Source organism: Diabrotica virgifera, chromosome 6 (genome assembly GCF_917563875.1).
Source record: "Diabrotica virgifera virgifera chromosome 6, PGI_DIABVI_V3a".
NCBI classification, from domain to species: domain Eukaryota; kingdom Metazoa; phylum Arthropoda; class Insecta; order Coleoptera; family Chrysomelidae; genus Diabrotica; species Diabrotica virgifera.
The window spans coordinates 166,742,259-166,764,520 of record NC_065448.1 but is presented as its reverse complement, the minus strand read 5'-3'; the positions used below and the strand labels follow the sequence as shown (position 1 = coordinate 166,764,520).

The window sequence follows — 22,262 nt, the reverse complement described above, 5'->3', positions numbered from 1 at the left end:
AATATGCACATTATTTAATAGAAAACAATTATTATCATACCTTATTGGATCTTTGCATTCACGGGTCACAAACTCTCGATTTATAGTATCAAACGTACAAATAGATTATGTATTTGTTGGCCAGCGACCATTACCCCGTTCCTAACGTAATATTATGATAAAAGATGTAGAACAGCCATTATTTATCATTAGTTAATATGTAGGCGTGGGTTGTGAGCGTTGGAATTTATAGACAAGAGAGCTTTTGTTTTCATTCAATTGTGGTGTATCTCGTTTATTTATTTATATAAGTGAATTCTAGGAAACCTTCATGAATATTAGTTACAATGAGATAGTAACGAGTTACAACGGGGAAGGATTAGGTTTACACACAGAGGGTTATGAGCTTACGTTAAATTTGAGAGTGAACTTTATGGTAGGGGAGCCCAAGCGGAGATTTTTGCAGTTACTCGAGCGCGTCAGATTATTACATGAGAAGAAACCTTGTACTCTGAAAATGAACCTCTACCATATATTGGCTCTTAATGCAGTGGAGTTCGTTAAGGGGAGGGGGCGAAAAAAAAATCTACCCTTAGAAAAACTCGAAATCGTCAGATTAAGATGGGGTAAATTAAGTACATGCAAAACAGTGTATATTTCAAAAATCTGACGATTTGAGCGGGGCGTAAGGAAATGGGTGAGTCCCAAAATTTCACAAGAAAAAGCGAATATTTCGCGAAATGAATGACAGATCAAAAACTAAAAAATACGTGCTCAATATTTTTCAAAAATCTACCGACTGATGCCAAACACGACTTCCCACAGAGAGGGGTGGGGGTAAATTTAAAATTTTAAATACGAATCCCACGTATTTCGCGAAGTGAACATCAGATCGAAAAACTGAAAAATACACTTATTCAATATTTTTGAAAAATCTATCGAATGGCACCAAACACGATCCCCCACAAAGGTGGGGTGGGGTGTTACTTTAAAATTATTACAGGGGTACATAAGGAGGTACAAAATAAACACAATTTATTAAAAAATTTGGCAACATCTTTGCATATTTGAAACAATATTATTAATCAGCAAACACTTCCCAAGTAGCAATTTTACGACCTGCAACCAATTTTGTCCTAATGGGACGTTAAATTTAAGGACAAAATTGGTTCACAATAAGCCTTAACCAAGGACAACGTCTGTTTTTCCTATGGACCAACGTTGCTGCTAATAAGTAATATAATCTGATGACCAACCGACATCGGGAATAACGACGTCAATAATTAGGATAAGGTTTGACGTTAAGCTGACGTCGGTCTTAACCTATCTGTAGTATAAGTGCAATTAAGTGGCATACATCAACGACTACTCAACGTCGGGAATTACAACGTATTTTTTAGGATAGATGCCAACGTTCAGGTGACGTTGGTGTTTTATCGAGTATGGTAGACGTATTTTTCGGGAAGACGACAACGACAATCCAACGTTGAGAATACCAACGTTAATTATTAGGTTAAGGTTTAACGTTAAGCTGACGTCGGGTATAACCTCTATACTACAATGTAATTTACTGGAAGACATTTAACGACTGCTCAACGTCGGGGATTACAGAGTATTTATTAGTATCGAACCCAACGTTCAGAAGACGTCGGGTGTTTTCTCAGTAGGTATATGGTAGATTGCTGCGTGTACTTGCGGGAAGGTGAGAACGACAATACAACGTAGGTAATAACAACGTAGTACTTAAGTAAAGTTGTATACGTTAACCTAACGTCAAAGTTTTTTTTATAAGATACCTGTAATTTACTAAAAAACGTCGACGACTATCCATCGTCGTAAAGTAAATTTTCGACAATTGGTTGTTTAGTTTCCAGTAAAAATTTGCTGAGGGCCTATCTGACTTGACTCATCTTGACTTATATGACTATAATATGACAGATATTACGATATTACATTGGATAACATAACCTTACTTTTTTACACTTGGTTTTTCTAGTTTTTCTATAAACAGTATATTAACAATAACAATTTATTGAATGAAAAACCTATATAGTTAAAAAAATATATAATAGTTGCTCTTTGAGAAAAACAATGTCTCAAAATGAAGGGGAAATCATTGGAAAAAAGAAATCAAAAGCTTTTAGACATTCAACATCTTTTTACAGACAAAAAGCTAAACTTTTGAAAATGGCACATACAGAACCTGAAGAGCTAATTAGGCAATCCAAACCACGTGACTATTTTGACGTTTAAATGGCGGTCGTATGGCATGCAGTCGATTTTGCTGGTTTACTTGCATTGTTGCACTTGTGCTTTTCGTTGTAGAGTTGGTGTTAAAATTGTTTTATTTAGTTACTTGTACCCTTTGAAAAACTGTCTTTTTCAAGACAACATTGCAATATTATTTGTGAGAGTCGGACTTTTGTTTTTATTACAAATATGGCTTTAAAAGAAAGTTCGTATTTGGACCAACTAAGAATAAGCTCTCCTGAAGCCGCAGATAGATATTTGGACAAAATCAAACAACTTAACTGTGATCCATATGCTCTAAGTGAAGTCGATTTTGATTATGGACTTACCTATGTGCCACCAATAGCTTCCATGGACATTCTGACCTATATTGTTTTTACTCACAGCTTTTATACCCATGAACAAATGAGAGCTTATAAAAGTTTAGCAGCTTACAAATATTTCAAGTCTGGCTTTGTAGAAAAAGTGGGTTTTAAAGTTATTAATGATCTGGTGCTTTTAATAGGCAAGGTAAGAGTAGTACCTGTATTTCAAATTTTTTAAGAAAAAATACCCGATTTGTTAATAATCAATATTAAAGAGATTACTTTTTAGTCTTAGGGTTTAATATAATTGATTGCCTTGATAATTGATTTAATTTTTTTGTTTCAGGTGCAGCATTCAATGAGAGCTAGAGAAACCAAATTAAGAGTTTGGATTATCGCTGAAACAGGTGGTAGTATTTGTACTGCGCATTGTACTTGCATGGCAGGTCTTGGGGAAGTATGTAGCCATGTTACAGCAGTTTTGTACGCTGCAGAGCATGCAGCATATTTGAAGCAGCAGAAAAATGAAAAGAATGTAGCGTATACAGATGTCAAATCAACTTGGCCAGTTCCAACGCAAAGTGGTACACATCCAATAGAAGCTGCTTCACTAGACTGGGGGAAAGTGATAGAAGAAAAAAATTATAAGGAAATTCCTCCAATGGATGATAGCGAAATGTTGGACTTGCTGCAAGAATTGCAAAATTCCAATTGTGACGCTGTTTTGATGAGGCATGTAGAGCCATTTGCGTCACAACTGTCAGATGAAAATAATGAAAAAGTTAGTATACCAGTCCTTTTTAATGTGTACCATAAAAAATATGAAAAAATGCCTCTAGATGATCTCATTCAACTAGGTATGAAATGTAAAATGGAGGTAACCCAGAATATACGAAGAGAAATAGAAGATAAGACACAGGACCAAAGGAAATGTGCAGAGTGGTATAGACAAAGGACTGGTAGAGTAACAGCTTCAATTTTTAAAGATGTCTGTAGAACCAATGTGGAGAAACCATCCCTATCTTTGATCAAATCAATATGTTACCCTCGCAAAATTTCTACAAGGGCAATAAGATGGGGGATAAATCACGAACAGCTGGCAATTGATGCTTATAAAAAAGAAACTAGCAGGAATCATAGAGACTTTATAGTGAATACAATTGGCTTGGTAGTGTGCATGAAATGGCCTCAGTTAGGTGCCTCACCTGATGGATTTGTGTATTGTGACTGTTGTGCTGCGGGTACCTTAGAAGTAAAGTGTCCATTTTCTCTTCGAGAAAATGGAAATTTACAGGAGTATGCAAGTCGAAAGGACTCCTGTCTTGAATGTGATAAAACTGGTACAGTAAAAATGAATAAAAAACATAAGTACTATTACCAGGTGCAAGCACAAATATTTATTTGTAAACTTAATTATTGTGACTTTGTTGTCTGGTGTCCTAATTTTATATTTATCGAAAGAGTTTTACCAGACATAAAATTTTGGGAAGAAATTAAAGATAAAGTCCTAAATTTTCATGCAAAAGTAATTATGCCTGAACTTTTAGGACGTTATTACACTTCTAGAGTACCAGGTGGCAATATAACAAAGTGGTGTTTTTGCAATAATGTCGATGATGGCCAACCTATGGTTCAATGCTCATATGAGAATTGTAATATTTTCTGGTTCCATATTGGGTGTGTAAATTTATTAGAAAAACCCAAAACTAGGTGGACATGTTCAATATGCAACCAGAAACTATTTCATGATTATGCCACATAAAATTTTAATGGTTCATGTTTCCATTATTTTCATAATCATTATTGAGTCCATTCACTCTCTTCTTCCATTTCGCACTTTCTGCACCATGGTTCATTCACCTTACTTGTCACCATTTCAGTGACCGTTTTCATCTCTCGTTTATTGAGGTTCATGAAACTGTTTGAGTTTTTTATTAATATTCTTGATTATTTTTTTTTATTTAGTCTAGACTTGAACTTGAGTGGTTCTCCTTTTCTATTGATGATTCTTTATCAGCCATTTCTGAACCTCATTTTTCGTAGCATCATTAGTGATGCCACAGAAAGGTTCTGGACCTTCAAAAGTTTCCCTCGAGCCATGTTTATTCCATATATACATACAAAAGTACAGTGTACCATAGTATACATATACTTTTAAGAGGAAATTTTGAAACTTTGTTTCCTTAATATTTTTACAATTCATTCTACGGTTGATATAGGTCAGTCTCCGAAACATCAAATAAATACATTCTTTTCAGTTTTCATATGATTTATTTTCATTAAAATTGTCACAAATTTTTTATTAATATCAAAATACAAAAACAACCAATGAGGTGTACATAAATAATATACGCTAGCCACAGTCATTATTGTAAGAATGCTACTTAAAGTTAAAATTAAATCATTTGAATGCAAATTATTGTCTGGAATTGTTGAATTCTGGACATTATTTTCGTTCTAGTTGAACACATTTTTTGCAATTTTTTTATGCAATCATTATGTTACTACATGATCTCTTGCTCTTGTATTGGCTTTTAAATTGTTAACTGTACTTAGTTTTTTACAAACTTAATGTCTGTATTTTACATTTCTCAATGGTTCGTTTCACTAGCTGCTTTACTTACAACTTGCTAGTTGCATTGCTTTTTTTCTATGGATGTTTGTTATTTATCAAACTCATTTGTAGATGAACTGGTAATGTTCACTAATTAGTGAACAAAAATGTCTTCAATAAATAGATGAAGTAGCCGAAGTCTTTGTCTTTTATTCTCCACCTTTTGACCAATAAACCTACCACTTTCGAATGATAATATTATGATTTACTATCTTTTAGTAAAGTCGTCCCAGGAACGCAACTCATCAATATTGGCAATATCATTTTAAAGTCTTCTTCATTAAAATGTATAATCCATGTCTGAATTGCTGATATAAATGAGTCAGATTAAATAAATTATTAGAAGAATTTTTTACTAAGCAATAACATTTTTGTTTAATTTAATATTTTGTATTTTGACGACACCCGACTTGGGCGTCGAAACGTTAATAAAATCATTTTTTTGGTAAAATTGTGGCTTATTTCCCATTGAAAATAGTTGATTATAAAGTACTTTACAACATAAAGCAAAATGTTTATTTATTTATAAATCAAACAGACAAAAATGCCCAATTTTGTTTATATTATACCGATTTAACAACAATAGATCATCAGAACTGCAAGCTTCCCCACAACAAAGATTTGTAAAATGATGAATTCAATATTTTTAAAATTATTTAAGTATACAAAAGAGTTTTAATTCTTTAAACAATTAGCGGCCAAATCTGTGAGTAGAACTTTTTACTTTAACATATTTAAAAACCAACAAAAAAAGTTTTAGAAAAATATAAGCTTGTTTGATTTTGTCTGAAACAATGCAAGTTTTCTTGCTGTAGCTATTTATAATTCAAAACTAACTGACAACCTCGACAACATGGCATATATATATCCTAGTTTTGGCCAAAGGTGTCATTGATTGTTTTTCGTAGTGACACTTCAGATGTGTACCAAAAATTATTAAAAGAAATACTAAAAAGGCGACAATCTGGTGAAATAGGTTAAATTTAATTAAATTGGAACAATAGGAGGGCATAAATTAATCAAAACACATGCTATAAAAATTATCTTATCAACTATATTTATACCATCAGTAACATGGGTTAACATAGAAATCGGAAGTGGCTCTGAAAAAATATTAAATTTATTTTTAATGGAGCCAATAACTCTTTCTACGTGGATTCTAACCTGTGCAATGTTTCTAGTTTCTTCCAGCTCTAGTGGAAGCAATTGTTTTTTCCCCTTGGTAAAAGCTGGAATTACTAGCTTTGCTTGTAACACATCTAAAAATTCTTTTATTAAAAAACCTCGATCTGCTATCACAATATCTTGGGGTTCTATTTTATCCAAAAAACCAGAGAGCTCTACTATTTGTTTATCTGATGTTCTTCCTCCCCATGCTTTACTGATATATGAAATACAGCCTTGGGGAGTAATTCCAATAAGGAATTTAACTGTGTTATGATGTTTATAGTTTGACCATGTTTGCTGCTGGGTTAAATAACTAGCTGGTTTTTGGATAAACACCTCAAAGCAATCAATGATAATTGTGGTCTTATCATGAAAGACTTCTCTAAAGCAAGAAGGCATGTTTTTTTTAATAATTTCCCGATCTGGCCATTTTATGCTATTTTTAAATCTTTGATACATTATTGAGATGATGGTATTAAAATAGGTGGAACATGTTGATTGAGAAATGCCAAATTGGTAGGCCAAATATTTAAAATCTAGATTAAGTCTCATTTTCATCAATGTCAACAAATATTGTTGAGAGGGATCTAAAACAGTTACTGAGGATGATGGAATAAATGGTTTAATTCTGTCAAATACTGACTTCAAAACAGAAAAATTTAAACCGGTATAATATAAACATTTCGGATTGTCCGTTTCTAGTGACTCGAAACTTAAAATGGTCTTATTAATTCTGCGAGTCAACTCGTCAATTTTTTTATTTGCAAATTTTAATTGTTGAGCCATCTGTTCAATATCATCTGAGGTTAACTCAGTTTGAGTTTCGGTTCCAGTACTGTCTTCATACATTGCTGTAGTGTTACTTTCACTTACTGTATTGTTTTCATTCTGTAACAAACATAATTGATTATAAATTGGGATCCTTATAGTGGAACCATATGCAAGCTTTAACAGAATTAAGCAAAAATACAACAGTTTTAATTTCAAAATATCAAACTTATGACAGTTTCTTATTATAAAATCATATACTTTACATTTATACGAATCTTGAAGGTTAGTTGTGAGTCAAACTGAATACCTAGATCTTTTATAATGTCTTCACAATCCGATACAACATTGGTAACAGAGTAATTAAGGTTTTTACATGTACTGTCGACTATTATACACTGATCTCTATAATTAAAATTCCCTTTAAGAGTGTAAGCGCAAATATTTTATTGCTATCCCTACCTTTTCTGTCTTTACATGACAAATTATGTGTAGTAAAATTCTCACTGGTATGGATATGTAAACATTAGTTGACAATGTCATCATTAACTTTAAAAATATGGCTTTTGAAAGTTCTTGGATAACTGTTACTTGCATAATGGCTTAAATTATTAATTCAGTTAATTAATATGATAATTTTTTCACTAGCTATGTATTCAGTGATTGTAATAATTTATATATTGTACAACAAAAACTAACACCCAATCGAGCAAAAGTGATTTTTTAATAATATATTGTTACATATTGTTACTATAGAACGCTTACAATTTTGAACATCTGTAACAACAAAATACTTGGATCACAGAATATATACTGGTGTATTCCCCGCCTGGATCTTCCATAAATAATAAACAATAAATAACTTTTTATTAAGTTCACGTCTTCAATCAATTATTCATCAAATACACTATCAATATTATTTAATCAATAACTCAAAATATTCCTGATGCCATGTCAAATATTTAAAATTGTCACTGTCTTATCACCATATTCTATTCGACTCAGTGCGTTGTATGATAAAGATAACGAATGTTCGATTTGGAAAATATCACCATTTTTAATCCTGAAAAAACAAATAAATATTTTTAAAAAATTTAAACGCAGAATGAAAGACTAAATTGTTATCAAGGGCCGAAAGTCCCTTAGAATAAATAAAAAGTTTTCTTTTGAATGAGATATTTTAAAATAAAAAACACACTACATTTTCTCTTAGTTTTTCACCCCTGTAACTTATTAAAATAAACATAAAAGTTTTCAGGGACTTTCGCCCTCGGTAATAAAGTAATCTTTCATTCTGCATTTAAATTTTTCAAAAATACTTATTAGTTTTCTCAGGTTTTGAAAAGAATGAATCCGATTTAAATAGCATTGTAGCCGAAACTTTGTACGGATCCCCTTAATTCCAAATCAATTTAAAGTTAATGACATTCTCTTTTAATTAGTATACCTCAATAAATGTATCATTGTCCTCTTGTGAAACCTTTGTGGAAGATCTTTTCTTTACTCTTTCCAGTCTTTCAAGGTCCTGCTTTCGTTTTACAGGTCCCCTAGAGTAACCCATATTTTGGGTTGGTATCCAATCAGGATCATTTACATCTTCAAGTTTTGCAGGTTGTCCTAAAACAAAATTATATAACGTAGATACACAGTTAGTAGGCATTCGCATCGGGTAAAATTTTTTGGGAAAATAGCTTAAAACAATGTATATTTTCATATTTTCCAAAAAATTTTACCCGATGCGAATGCCTACTAACTGCCACGGCACCTACAATATTTTATTGAAATATATTAAGATTAATATTATTTCTTTATAGAAAATTATTGACAAACCTTGAATAAAATGTTTGGAACACACTTTTTGATATTTTAATTTTGATTCTGTCAGGTCTGCTCTTCGTATGGCCCTTATCCATTTTTTTCTGCGTTTAACAGTTAATTCATTCAAGTGGATAGCATGTTTAAACTTCAGTGGTTTGGGAATAGCAAAAAAAGATACTTTATCCCTTTTCGACCTGCTTCCACAGTTCACTACAATACATGTTAGTGGCATAGCTATTACTAACTAACCTAAAATAATAAAATACATAAGTAAAAAATCTATTTTAGGGATGCTTAATATAATTTATTATTAAACTTTGAAATATAAAATTTGTTAACCTACCTTTCTTCAACCTTCCAAATTACTTAGTTAAATAAAACTTTTTAAGTACTTATTCTAGTTTATTGATGTAAACAATATTTTTTATTATGTCACAGAAGTATGTTAGCAATACTTAGGCGGATATAAATATACGAAAATTACTTTAAATACTTAAAAAACAATATTTATCATATGCTTTCAATGTATTGCATGCCAATCGCCAGACATATTGGAATAGTTTGACAGATCGTTGGATTCCCTAATTACTCAAAATGGGACTAAAGATTTTCATGAGGTAAACATACAGTGCGTCCATAAAGTAACGCATAAATTCGTTATTTCGTAAACCGGCGACTTTAAGGAAAAATCCCGAAAGAGGTCGATTTTTATTTTTAAATTACGATTTTTTTGGCATATATATCATACTAGTGACGTTATCCATCTGGGCGTGATGACGTAATCGATGATTTTTTATAATGGGAATAGGGGTCATGTGATAGCTCATTTGAAAAGTTGTTCCATTCTCTATCTAAAAATATAAACATTAACATAATTATTTATACAGGGTGTTCAAAAAACATTTTTTAAATTAAAATAAATGAGACAAAAGGAAGAATATATTATGTAATTTATTTAATTCAAAATACATTTCACTACTGTCAGTAAACAGAAAAAAAATTATTTGACAAATAAACATTGATTTTCGCTTAAACGAAATGTTCAAACTGTCAAGAAACAGGTGGGTGGCAGCTTTAACTTTGAATTTAAGAGAAAAACAATATTTATTTGTCAAATAAACATTTTTTTCCTGTTTTTTGACAACAGTAAAACGTAAAATGAATTAAAAAAATTACATACATTCTTCTTTTTGTCTCAATTATTTTAATTAAAAAAATGTTTTTTTGAACACCTTGTATAAATAATTATGTTAATGTTTATATTATTGGATAGAGAATTGAATACCCTTTCAAATGAGCTATCACATGACCCCTATTCTCATTGACAAAAATCATCGATTACGTCATCACGCCCAGAGGGATGACGTCACTAGTATGATATAAATGCCAAAAATCGGAATTTAAAAATAAAAATCGACCTGTTTCGGGATTTTTTCTTAATGTCACCTGTTTACGAGATAATGAATTTATGCGTTACTTTATGGACGCACTGTATATGCAACAAATAAAAATAACCAACTGTAAGTAGATTAATAAATCGTCCACCAGATTAAGGCGTGTTCACGACGACGACCGGTCGTCGGGAGTCTGTCGTCAAGACCAGGTTGTTTGCGCTTACTTTAGGACGTATTAGGTATACCGTATACCAATAGGTAAATTCGACGTGTGCAAGGTAAAAATAGGTCGGTAAAGGTCGGCAGGGGGTGTCCTTGTCCAAATCAGTTAAAATGCAGTGCAATGTAGATCGCGAGTCAAATCCGCCATTAATGAAAGATCGCCATGGTTCAGCCATTTTTTGAAACATAATGTTTGGCAATTTTTTTGCTAGATTTTAATGAATATTTGATTTTAATTAACGAATTTTGTTTATATATAATTCAAGGATAATTTTTTATGGGTCTAGACATAATAATGTGTTTTTTTAATTACGATGGTTATTTCTATTTTTACCGTTTTGTTCGATTTAACCTGTAAATTTCTGAGGCGCTTTCAGTTTTTAGCAATTTTTATACCTAGTTTAACAGTACACTTCCTTGCGTTTGTAAATTTTCGACCGCATTATGCAATGAGGCAGATGATTAATAAAATAATTATACAAGTCACTTAGGTTATATTCTGAATAGAGTAGGAACCTACTTAAATAAGTATCAACAGGCCGTCATGCATCTTAGTTTCTGATGATTTAATATCCTCCAAGATTATTAACCTATTTGGTAAAAATGAAGTGTGTCGGCCGTACTTCTGTGGTAGAGAATTTTATACTATTACTTTACAAGACCAAAGTCCTAAAAACTAACGTAATTTGACGATAAAATATCTCGAGCTGAGAGGTCGAGAGGGGGACGTCGAGGCAACCCGTATTTCTATTCCCCACTTAGGTGCAAATAGCGGTTTTCTGACCGTCGTCGCAACGTCGCGTATTAACGTTGGGGCATTTAATCCAACGTTAAGACGTCGTAATATTACGTCCAATTGCTTCTTGGGTTGTGTGTACATAATATCAATATATTTTTCACTCTTATAATCAGATACACTGTCGTCGCTGAAATCAGTTAAATTAATTCTTAATCTTCTTTCAGTTATCTAGAGCTGCTTTGGCAAATTTCTGTTTCACTTATACTTTTACAGCTCCTACATAGAAACAACATTTTGTTGTTTCTATGTAGGAGCTGTAAAATTGGCAATTTCTTGCCAGCTAGCAATTGGCAATTATTGGTTGCATTGAAATCTTTTTCTAATATATGGTGAAGGAGCTGCACTCTTACCATTTTTATACCGAAGAATGGAGTATGCGTCATTTGAAGCAAACAGAAACCTGATAAAATTAATTGACGCTAATTTGCTATTTACCTAGGTTTCACACAAAAAGCTTTATACTTGTAGTAATTTAGAACTTTAACTTTTAAATTATCAATACATAAAAAGGAAATAGTAAATATTCTACAAATTATCGTACAAATACTTTGCCCAACACAAATATTTATCTGATAAGAAAGATAGTTTGCCAATATTACTGAAACATACAGTCGGAAAAATGAAAGAATACCCATGAACGAACATATAAAACACGCTGTATTTTCCTGTCACCGTGTCACAAAGAAAATTGTCCAGTGCAAGTACATGTAACAATAATTATTACATGTACTTGCGCTGGCCAATTTTTTGTGTGACACGGTGACAGGAAAATACAGCGTGTTTCATATGTTCGTTAATGGGTATTCTTTCATTTTTCCTACTGTATGTAATTAGTGAAGAGCAATATGAATTTTGACAAAATCGATCAACAATATCTTCATCGGCAAACAAATTACTGAAAAAATATTAGAATATAATAAAAGTGTGCATTGAAAACTTCTGAGAAAACTGGATAAGCTAGACACAAAAAAATAAAAATCGTTTATGATCCATATAATGCAATACTGATTTCAGGTAGCGAAAATATTAAAACGAATGGTACAAACATTCAGAATAGCAATTGAGACAAACAATATAAAAATATCTACATATATAGTCGGTTCGCTAAACTCGGACGCAACTGGCTAGATATTTTAGTCGATAATTTTTTTGTTTTTTGCTAATTTTGCAAAAATTTGCAAAATTACTAACTATTTAGTAATTATTAACTATTTAGTAATTATTTTTTGCCAATTTTACTAAAATTGGCAAAATTACCGACTAAAATATCTAGAAAGTTGCGTCTGAGTTTAGCGAACAGACTATACAACGCAATTTTTAGTGGTGAGAGGTAAACTAAAACTCAAAGGGATATCATTTGAAAGAACGCTTATAATCGTTGACTGAGTACACTAGAATGTTTGACTGATTAGGAAAGCCTCAAGAAAATTCCAGAGCCTAAAGGAGAAGAAATTAGTTAAGATTATTTTAGAACTAAGATACTACAACAGCTTTATTGAAAGTTTATTATAAAATTTCTAAAAACTAAAATTTATTATAAAAAGGAGTTTAATACTAATTTAAAAAAAACTGTAGATTTTCACAACATTTCTGTACATCAAATTAAACGTCCTGTATAAAAACTAAAGAACAGCTACTGGCATTCATGATAGTGCTAGTAGCCAAGAACAGTTTAGAAACTGGCCACCTCCCTAACATCTAGAAAAGCCTAGATTATTAATATTGTTAAATAGACCTGGATCCGCGTACAAAAAAAAGTTGATTAATAGCAAGCTGAAAATTTGTTAATAGCATAACGGTGTCAAGTTGGACAAACTTTGATGTATGGGAACACTGGAACAGGGGATGTTTTAATTGAGGAACAGGTCAAAAATTTGTAACGTCAGACTACGAAAACGTTCCATGTATTTTGTCGGACAGAACTCTCAATTGATTTGTTACCATTTCATTAAACTCTCATGCAAAAATTAGACTGGTGTTTATCACCAACTAGGAATTTTAATGAGTGGAACACGAAGAACATGTCAAATGACAGGAATCATGTTGGTTAGTAATAGCAATCTGATTTTTGCATGAGAGTTTAATGAAATGGTAACAAATCAATTAGATGTTCTGTCCGACAAAATACATGGGACGTTTTCGTAATCTGATGTTTCAAATTTTTAAACTGTTCCACAATTCAAACTTTCCCTGCTCCAGTCTTCCCGTACATCAAAGTTTGTCCGACTAGACACCTTTAAGCTATTAACAAATTTTCAGCTTGCTTTAATCAACTTTTTTTGGTACGCGGGATCCAGGCCTAAAACCGAGAAAACCACCAAATAATGCGAAGAGTATTTATCCCTTATTTCTCCACCCTTACATATCTAAAATTAATAAAAGACTGATTTAACATCGCAAATTAGCCCCGTAGGGCCACTTCTCATCGCAAAATTCGGGTTTTCGTAGTGGAAAAAATTCTACCCCGCAAGTATTGAACTAGTTAGTGAACATAGTTTTTGCTTTAATAAACCTCACCGTCGCGCGTCGCCTATGTTAAAGTCTACCTATACATTCACATTGGCTATTAAAACCCTTAAATCCACATGTTGTGTTTGCAGAAATATATAGAAAAACGGCCTACCACAAGACAATATGCTGGACCCAAATATTTTCAATATTTTTATTAACGACCAGCCACAATTGAATGATACCACAAACTTCATCTGCGTTGATGACAAAGCCATGGCCGTCCAGGGCAACACGTTTGAAGAAATTAAAGTTTGGCTAGAATCAACTCAAGCCAACCAAATAAACAACCAAATATGTTGATTCCACCTTCGCTAGCATTAGGGCCCTAGAAGATTACAAAATACCTAAAAAGGGAAACTTTGTAAGTGAATTAAATGGAAATAAATAGCTCTTATTCATAGAACAAGAACCAAAAATATTATCCAACAGGCCCAATATTTCAACATACCAGTAAAAAAATGAGTACTACCGACCAGCCACAATCGAATAATACCACGAACTTCATCTGCGTTGATGACAGAGCCATGGCCGTCCAGGGTAACACGTTTGAAGAAATTAAAGTTTGGCGAGAATCAACTCAAGCCAACCAAATAAACAACCAAATATGTTAATTCCACCTTCGCTAGCATTAGGGCCCTAGAAGATTACAAAATACCTAAAAAGGGAAACTTTGTAAATGAGTTAAATGGAAATATATAGCTCTTACTCATAGAACAAAAACCAAAAATATTATCCAACAGGCCCAATATTTCAACATACCAGTAAAAAAATGAGTACTTAAAAAAGAAGTGGGAGAGGAAAAATGAAACACTACAACAAAACAACTAGAAGAATACTCTATCTATAATGCATAGATAAACAGGCTTACGACTCCTTTTCACGAAACGGGCTATACGAAGCAATGAGAGCACTAGGAATATCAGAGAAACTGATAAGATTAGTTAAAATGACGTTAACCAACACAGTTAATAAAGTCATGATAAAAGGCAGTTTTTCAAAGCAGTTTAACGTCAACAGGTGATTAAAACAAGGGGACCCCATGTAAACAGACTTATTCAATCTAGTACTAGAAAAGATAATTAGAGAAGCCAATATCCAGACAAGCGGCACGATTCTTAACAGAAGACAACAGTGTGTAGGTTTTTCAGATGACCTGGTGTTTCTGATACGTTCAAGACTAGAACTTCAAAAAATGTTCAAGCAATTTGAAGAAGAAGCAAAAAAATATGGCCTGACTATAAACCAAGGAAAACCAAGTATATGGAAATGAGAGGAGAAAATGCTGAAGAAAATAAGTGTATTACTCTAAGGGCAAATGACAAAGATTATAAATTTGAGAAGGTAACTGAATTTGAGTACCTTGGAGTAACAGTTACAAATAGAGGAGACGAAGAGAGAGAGATAGATAAACCGTTGTTGAAAGGTAGCAAAGCAGTAGGTTCATTAAACGCACTGATGAAGGCAAGAAACGTGTCCAAGGCAGCCAATATCCGAGCGTATAAAATAATAGTGAGACCAACGGTGTTCTATGCATGTGAAACTTAGACAATGAACCAGAAAGAAGAATTGGGAGAGAAAAATATTGAGAAAAATTTTTGGTGGTATAAAGGAGACTAACGGGGAATGGCGCAGAAGAACAAACCAGGAGCTAATGGAGATGTCTAAGAAACCTAAAATAACGCACAGAGAGTTAGATGGTTGGGTCATGTTTTACGAATGCCACAAGAAAGAAACGTCCTAAAAGTTTTATCAGCAGGATAACAAGGGAATAAAAGAAGAGGGAAACCACGAAGGAAGTAGTTTGATGCCGTCCGGACTGACCTAGAGAAATGGGTACAAGAGACTGGAGAGGACAAGTACAGGACCGCAAGAAGTGGAAGAAATTAGTCAAGACTATCGAAGCCAAGGGCCTTTAAGGCCTGTAGTGCTGTTAATATATATACTGCACAGAACTAGTAGACATATCGGTCATGCCTGAATTGTTGCGCTTATATAGACTTTGTTCTAAAGAGATTAAAAGCACTCTAAACGTTTACTGGTATTTCGTATTGGTTAAAAAAATCCATAAGTCATTTTATAAAGAATAGAGTTAAACGTGATATTTAAATATTCATAAAAATATTTAATTGAATGAAAATATTCGCCTCCGCCTCTCTTAATTTCAATAGCGACTGAAATTTTAAACAAATCCCCCATTTTAAGCTATATTCATTATAGAGATATGTATTCCGTTTTTCGTCCGGATGAACTCTTTGATTTATGTACTATTATCGCTATTTAGTCCACGTTAAATCGCTATTGTTCTCGTGATTTATGACCTTATCATCTCGGAAACAGAAAGATTTTTTATTTAGCTAAAAACCCACCTTATACCCCGCTACTAATTCTTTTTGTTCTGACAGTTTCACGGTGCTGAACTAAGTACCTACACAGAATTGCTCTGCAAAGGGGTGCTAATAATTATTTTAATCACAAATAAAATTTCATTTTTAATATACAGTGTCTAAAAAACTAGCCCAAGCTCAAAATCTGACAATTAGTAGTACTTATTTTCCTCATAAACGAATCCATAAGGAAACTTCGAAAATCCCAGGTAATAATTTCAAAGAGATGGGACTCCTTCATCCAAGACGTACGTTCTTATAGGTAGAGTATTAAATTGTGATTCTGATCATTTTGTAATTGTTGCGACCACGGGCGCCCATATAAAAATTTTCAGGGGGGGGGGCAGACGTGAAGATGTTGCACATTATATTTTGTATACTTTGGATAACTATATAGTGGACAGCACCCGAAAAGCTAGGGGCCCTGGTCCCCCCTTCCCATGGGTATGGGCGCCCATGGTTGCGACTATGAAGCAAAGAATTAGTAATATTCGGAAGGCCGTGGGATATAAGCAAAAATGGAATATAGGTAAACTGAGCAGCGAAGCAAGTCTAACAGAGAACAAAAATGCAGTACAAGAGGAATTTAATAGATACAAAAATCTACTAGATATAGATGGACGATGGAACATATCAAGAACAGCATACTTAAAGCGGCACAGTAGATAACAGAAGACGAGCAACATCTAAACGCAGAGTTGTTGGACGCTGAATGTAGATTAATTAGAAGACAAAAGGATGATGTGAGAATAAAATATTTACAACTAGGAACAAAAAGTATCAAGGACGAGTACAATATAAAAAAAAAGATGCAACGAAAGGGTGTAGAAGAAAGAAAGGACAGAAAAACGATTTAAAAATAAAAGAGGTAAATACGCGATATTAAAAAAATGCAGAAAATTTTAAAGAGATAGAAGGTTAGAGAAAATTAGACCCATAATATCTGTATTTATTCCGTAAGGAAAACGAAGAAAATATCTTAATTGGTGATGAAGGCATCCTAAACAGGTGGAAAGGTTATTTGAATTTCCATGAGCTAATATATCCTGAGATTTCCTTGAACAAAGGTGGCTTCCGCAGATGAAATTTTAAGTACATACTTATAATAATTTCTTACAATAGCTGAATAATTAAAAAATGGAAAACCAGCCCTTTGGAAACAAATACATGGTTTAATCATCCAAATATGGAACGATGAAACAACACCTGAAGAACGGAAAAATGCCTTATATGTCCCTTTCACTAGAATGTTCCAACTATAAGGGTGTTCTGTTAATAAATAAATAATATAAAGTATTTTTTTCTCTCTGATATAACAAATTGGTCGTGATGCTGATGAGGACAACAGGAGCATAAGATCTCCGAAACAATGGGGGATATAGACTTATAAAATTCTGAGTAGAGAAGGATCTAGAACGTTTCATCGCCGCCAGTTCATCGCCGCCAGTTCATCGCCGCCGTTTCGATGCCGCCAGTTCATCGCCGGCCTATTCATCGCCGGCCGATTCATCGCCAGTCAGTTAGTCGCTATCTAATATATTTCCGAATTTTCGACAATTACATTTATTATTTATTTTTGGTATTAATTAGTAATTCTAGGAAATGCGAGATATATGACCACTCCCGTTGCCATACTTAATCTTTTAATAGACTTAACTTTTATAATATAAAATATATATTATAATGATAAAATCTTTTGAATTTCACGGTCAACATTTCCAACCAAGAGAAACTATTTCTTAAATTCGAGAAGAACCCAAAATTTCTGTACAAAAATTTAGGGGAAGTAGAACAGTAAATAGAATAATATTTTTTAATCTTTTTAATTGTCATAAGTTTTGAACTGAATTTAACGTCGTGTCGTGTCATCTCCCATAATAAAAAATCAACTGACTAACTGGCGATGAAACGAACGGCGATGAAACGGACGGCGATGAAATGGACTGGCGATGAATCGGCGGCATCGAAACGGCGGCGATAAAACGTCCCATTCCGGTAGAGAACAACCTTTTAACAGTCAACACCTTCTTCAAATAGCATCCTACCTAGAAGGCTATACACTTATAAGGTTAGGAGGGTTTTCTTGCTTCTGGATTAAAAGGGATAGTTTGTAGGGGTTGATAGGATTAGAGGTGTTTTGTTTAGACTAGTAAACACAATTACTGCATGTGATTTTATTTTGATAGGATACAATAAGCAATTATTATTCTTAGGGATTCCTGGGTTAGGTGGGTTTGCCGGTTTGTGAACAGAAAGGGATGGTCTATAGCGGTCGGCTGAGTTTGAGGTGTATAGTTTTGAGGTTGCTGGAGGAAGGTTTTATGAGTTTGAGATTTCTGAATGTAGATTTAGTTATAACGTATAATCATATGGTTTGCAGATTTTTTTAAAACTAAGAAACTTTAAAATGCGATATTTCAGCGAAAAAAGAACTTCTAAAACGGCCAACAACCTCTATTTTTGCACTAAGAGTGTTAAGTTAAAGTATCTCAGAATCCAGAGCCAATTTGGAGCTCAGATTTGGATTCAGCGCAGAAAAACTTTCTGAGAAGTACATTCTGATCTCTGGGTTCGAATATTGATCAAACTTTATCGACTTCTGAAATTTATAGTATGCAGTTGTAGGACGCTGTATATTAACTTAAATTTCGAAAATTTGGAGAAACTTATAAATAGTAATTCCATAGAACTCTGGGTCGTATTAGAAGGAAAGAATAACGCCAGGATTGATTCCAAATAGTGAAAGTATCAGAAGGTCTAACAATAAGCAAAATAAGAACGGAGAGAGGAGTTACACAGGGAGACGCTATTTCTCCAAAATATTTACTCTTGCATTAGAAGATGTGTTCAAGAAGTTAAATTGGGAAAAACGTGGTATTAAAATTGATGACCAAGTTTTAAGTCATCTGAGATTTGCCGATGACATAGTACTCATAAGCAACAACAAAGAGGAACTGATCTACACAATAAAGGAGCTTAAACAAGAATATGAGAAAATTTGTTTAAACATGTTTAAATATAACAAAAGTGATGACAAATCAACATATCACAATCGACTTAGATGAAAGTGTCGAAAAGTATTTATATACCTAGTACCCCAGGCTGTGGGTTAAAAATAGGTCGATTTCAGGATATAATTCAGGAATTTTTGAAACCTATCAGGTGTTGTAAAGGACGATGCCAGGAATAACTTCTACTAAAATGTAACCAAAAATATTGTGCGCTTTTTTTTTAATTGCGATTTTCATTTGTTAAATTTGCAATTTTTATTGATTTTTAATTTTGTAGCTTGGGATATTGATTTTAGAGAAAAACCTTTTAATAGAAAGTTGAAGTAAATTAAAAAACCTACAATTTGAGCTATGGTAAGTTTAATTTCGTTAATTGGTTATTGCAAAACAGCCTGCGAAAGGTCCAAAATGGCCGTTTTTTACAATTGCATTATTTATTGTACAAATAATTTTTTTATTTTTTAAAGCTTTAAAATGAAGATCTCTTAATTCCAAACATAAAAAAAATTGTAAAGCCAGATTAACGAATTTGTTGCTTAGATATTATAAATTGTTTATCACAAGAGGTCAAATGTCGAAGGCTATAACTTTTTGAAAAAAAATCGTAGAAAGTTAGTGAAACATCCAATCTCCTTCGAAAGATTTATATTTTCATATTCTGATGTAAATAAATGCGTAAAATATTTTTAAACCTCTAATTTTTGGGTTTGAATATAAGGGGGCAAATTTCGTTATAAACATTTAGAGCTGAAGCGGCCCTGTACATCCTATGAGTTTTTAACTTACAGATTATTGTTGCTAAAGATAAAACAAAGATTTATAAAAAAATAAAAAATTTCTACGACCAACTGAAGCCGAGATAATTTTTGGGTTTGCAAATAAGGGGGCAAATTTCGTTATAAACATTTAGAGCTGAAGCGGCCCTGTACATCCTATGAGTTTCTAACTTAGAGATTATTGTTGCTGAAGACAAAACGAAGATTTATAAAAAAATTAAAAATTTTCTACAACCTACTGAAGCCGAGATAATTGTTTTTTTTTTCTTAAGTCGTAGTGCCTTTATTTATAACAATTAAGAAATTATTTTATAGTGATTGACTAAATAAAGACTTATATTATCTTAAAATAAAAATTATTATAAAATATAATTACATTTAATTATTAAAAATTATTTTTAAAATCGGTGATTTTGCGAGCGGCCGAATTTTTCAAATCGCCCGGCTTGCTTCAAATCCGCGCGGTCGGAAAATTTTTACGTAACTTGTATTAAATTTTGACAGAAAACAATTTAATAACATTACCGTTATAATATACAATCTATTTACCACTGTATTTGTTTTTCTTGATAAGCTTTTATATGTGAAATTTCATTTCTGAAGAAATAATATTACAAAAATGATACATATATATGAAATATTTAACTATATTTTTAATTTTTTCATTGTTATATAAATATAATAATAATAATGTTACTTTTTACTATAATATACAATATAAAACTTTTTCTTCTTGTAGTGACTATTCTTTTTGAATTTCACATATAAAACTTTATCAAGAAAAACAAATACAGTGGTAAATAGACTGTATATTTTAATGGTAATATTATTAAATTGTTTTCTGTCATTTAATACAAGATACGTAAAAATTTTCCGAGCGTGCGGATTTGAAGCGAGCCGGGCGATTTGCAAAATTCGGCCGCTTGCAAAAGCTCCGATTTAAAAAATAATTTTTAATAATTAGATGTAATTATATTTTATAATAATTTTTATTTTAAGATAATATGAGTCTTTCTTTAGTCAATGACTGTAAAATAATGTCTTAATTGTTATAAATAAAGGCACTATGATTTAAGAAAAAAAAAAACAATTATCTCGGCTTCAGTTGGTTGTAGAAAATTTTAATTTTTTTATAAATCTTCGTTTCGTCTTTAGCAACAATAATCTGTAAGTTAGAAACTCATAGGATATACAGGGCCGCTTCAGCTCTAAATGTTTATAACGAAATTTGCCCCCTTATTTTCAAATCCAAAAATTAGAGGTTTAAAAATGTTTTACGCATTTATTTACATCGGAATATGAAAACATAACTCTTTCGAAGGAGATTGGATGTTTCACCAACTTTCTACGATTTTTTTTCAAAAAGTTATAGCCTTCGACATTTTACCTCTTGGGATAAACAATTTATAATATCTAAGCAACAAATTCGTTAATCTGGCTTTACAATTTTTTTATGTTTGGAATTGAAAGATCTTTATTTTAAAGCTTTAAAAAATAAAAAAAAATATTTGTACAATAAATAATGCAATTGTAAAAAACGGCCATTTTGGACTTTTCGCAGGCTGTTTTGCAATAACCAATTAACGAAATTAAACTTACCATAGCTCAAATTGTAGGTTTTTTAATTTACTACAACTTTCTATTAAAAAGTTTTTCTCTAAAATCAATATCCTAAGCTACAAAATTAAAAATCAATAAAAATTGAAAATTTAACAAATGAAAATCGCAATTAAAAAAAAAAGCGCACAATATTTTTGGTTACATTTTAGAAGAAGTTATTCCTGGCATCGTCCTTTACACCACCTGATAGGTTTCAAAAATTCCTGAATTATACCACGTTTTTTCACCCACAGCCTGGGGTATAGGCCACACGATAAAACTAGTCAAACAGAATCAAACGGCAGAGATAACTAGAAAAATCCGAATGACTTGGCCAGCAGTAGGAAGACTCAGTGATGCATTGAAAAACAAAAAGATACCAATAAATCTAAAGATAAGGATATTGAACAGTTGTATTCTACCAATTATAACCTATGAAATGGAGACCATGACACTTATAGATATATCATCCAATAGGTAGAGAACGACACAGAGTGCGATCGAACGAGTAAGAGTATCTCTGAGGGACGTTCGAAGCACAACGAAGGTGGAAGATGTAATTGGAAGAATTGCGCATAGATGGACGAGAAACATTGTACATTGGAGACCACGTGATCACAGTTGTAGTAGAGGAAGACCACAAAAACGATGGCTCGACGAGATCA

The 22,262-nt window shown here is 32.4% G+C and overlaps 3 protein-coding genes across 3 annotated transcripts in view; 1 reads left to right on the top strand and 2 right to left on the bottom strand.

The window, feature by feature from the left end:
• Positions 1–22,262, bottom strand: part of LOC114330423 (LIM domain only protein 3) — a 111,102-nt gene that overhangs the window by 72,136 nt on the left and 16,704 nt on the right. The window lies entirely within an intron of this gene.
• On the top strand, positions 2,207–5,286 carry LOC126886416 (uncharacterized). The gene is made up of 2 exons (XM_050653354.1): positions 2,207–2,739; positions 2,881–5,286. The coding sequence occupies exons 1-2, from the start codon at positions 2,419–2,421 to the stop codon at positions 4,294–4,296; spliced, it is 1,737 nt and encodes a 578-aa protein (XP_050509311.1). The 5' UTR covers positions 2,207–2,418; the 3' UTR covers positions 4,297–5,286.
• LOC126886417 (uncharacterized) lies at positions 4,783–9,484 on the bottom strand. Its single transcript, XM_050653355.1, has 4 exons — positions 9,245–9,484; positions 8,914–9,150; positions 8,531–8,700; positions 4,783–7,203 (listed from the first exon to the last, which is right to left on the bottom strand). The coding sequence occupies exons 2-4, from the start codon at positions 9,131–9,133 to the stop codon at positions 6,136–6,138; spliced, it is 1,458 nt and encodes a 485-aa protein (XP_050509312.1). The 5' UTR covers positions 9,134–9,150; positions 9,245–9,484; the 3' UTR covers positions 4,783–6,135.

What these genes read in the sequence shown, in the direction of transcription:
- LOC126886417 (XM_050653355.1), bottom strand. Translation starts at nt 9,133, where the DNA reads ATGCCACTAACATGTATTGTAGTGAACTGTGGAAGCAGGTCGAAAAGG. An exon ending in TTCCAAACATTTTATTCAAG is followed by an intron (nt 8,701 to 8,913) that starts GTTTGTCAATAA and finishes ATTTTGTTTTAG; the next exon opens with GACAACCTGCAAAACTTGAA. An exon ending in ACAATGATACATTTATTGAG is followed by an intron (nt 7,204 to 8,530) that starts GTATACTAATTA and finishes TGTTTGTTACAG; the next exon opens with AATGAAAACAATACAGTAAG.
- LOC126886416 (XM_050653354.1), top strand. Translation starts at nt 2,419, where the DNA reads ATGGCTTTAAAAGAAAGTTCGTATTTGGACCAACTAAGAATAAGCTCT. An exon ending in TGGTGCTTTTAATAGGCAAG is followed by an intron (nt 2,740 to 2,880) that starts GTAAGAGTAGTA and finishes TTTTTGTTTCAG; the next exon opens with GTGCAGCATTCAATGAGAGC.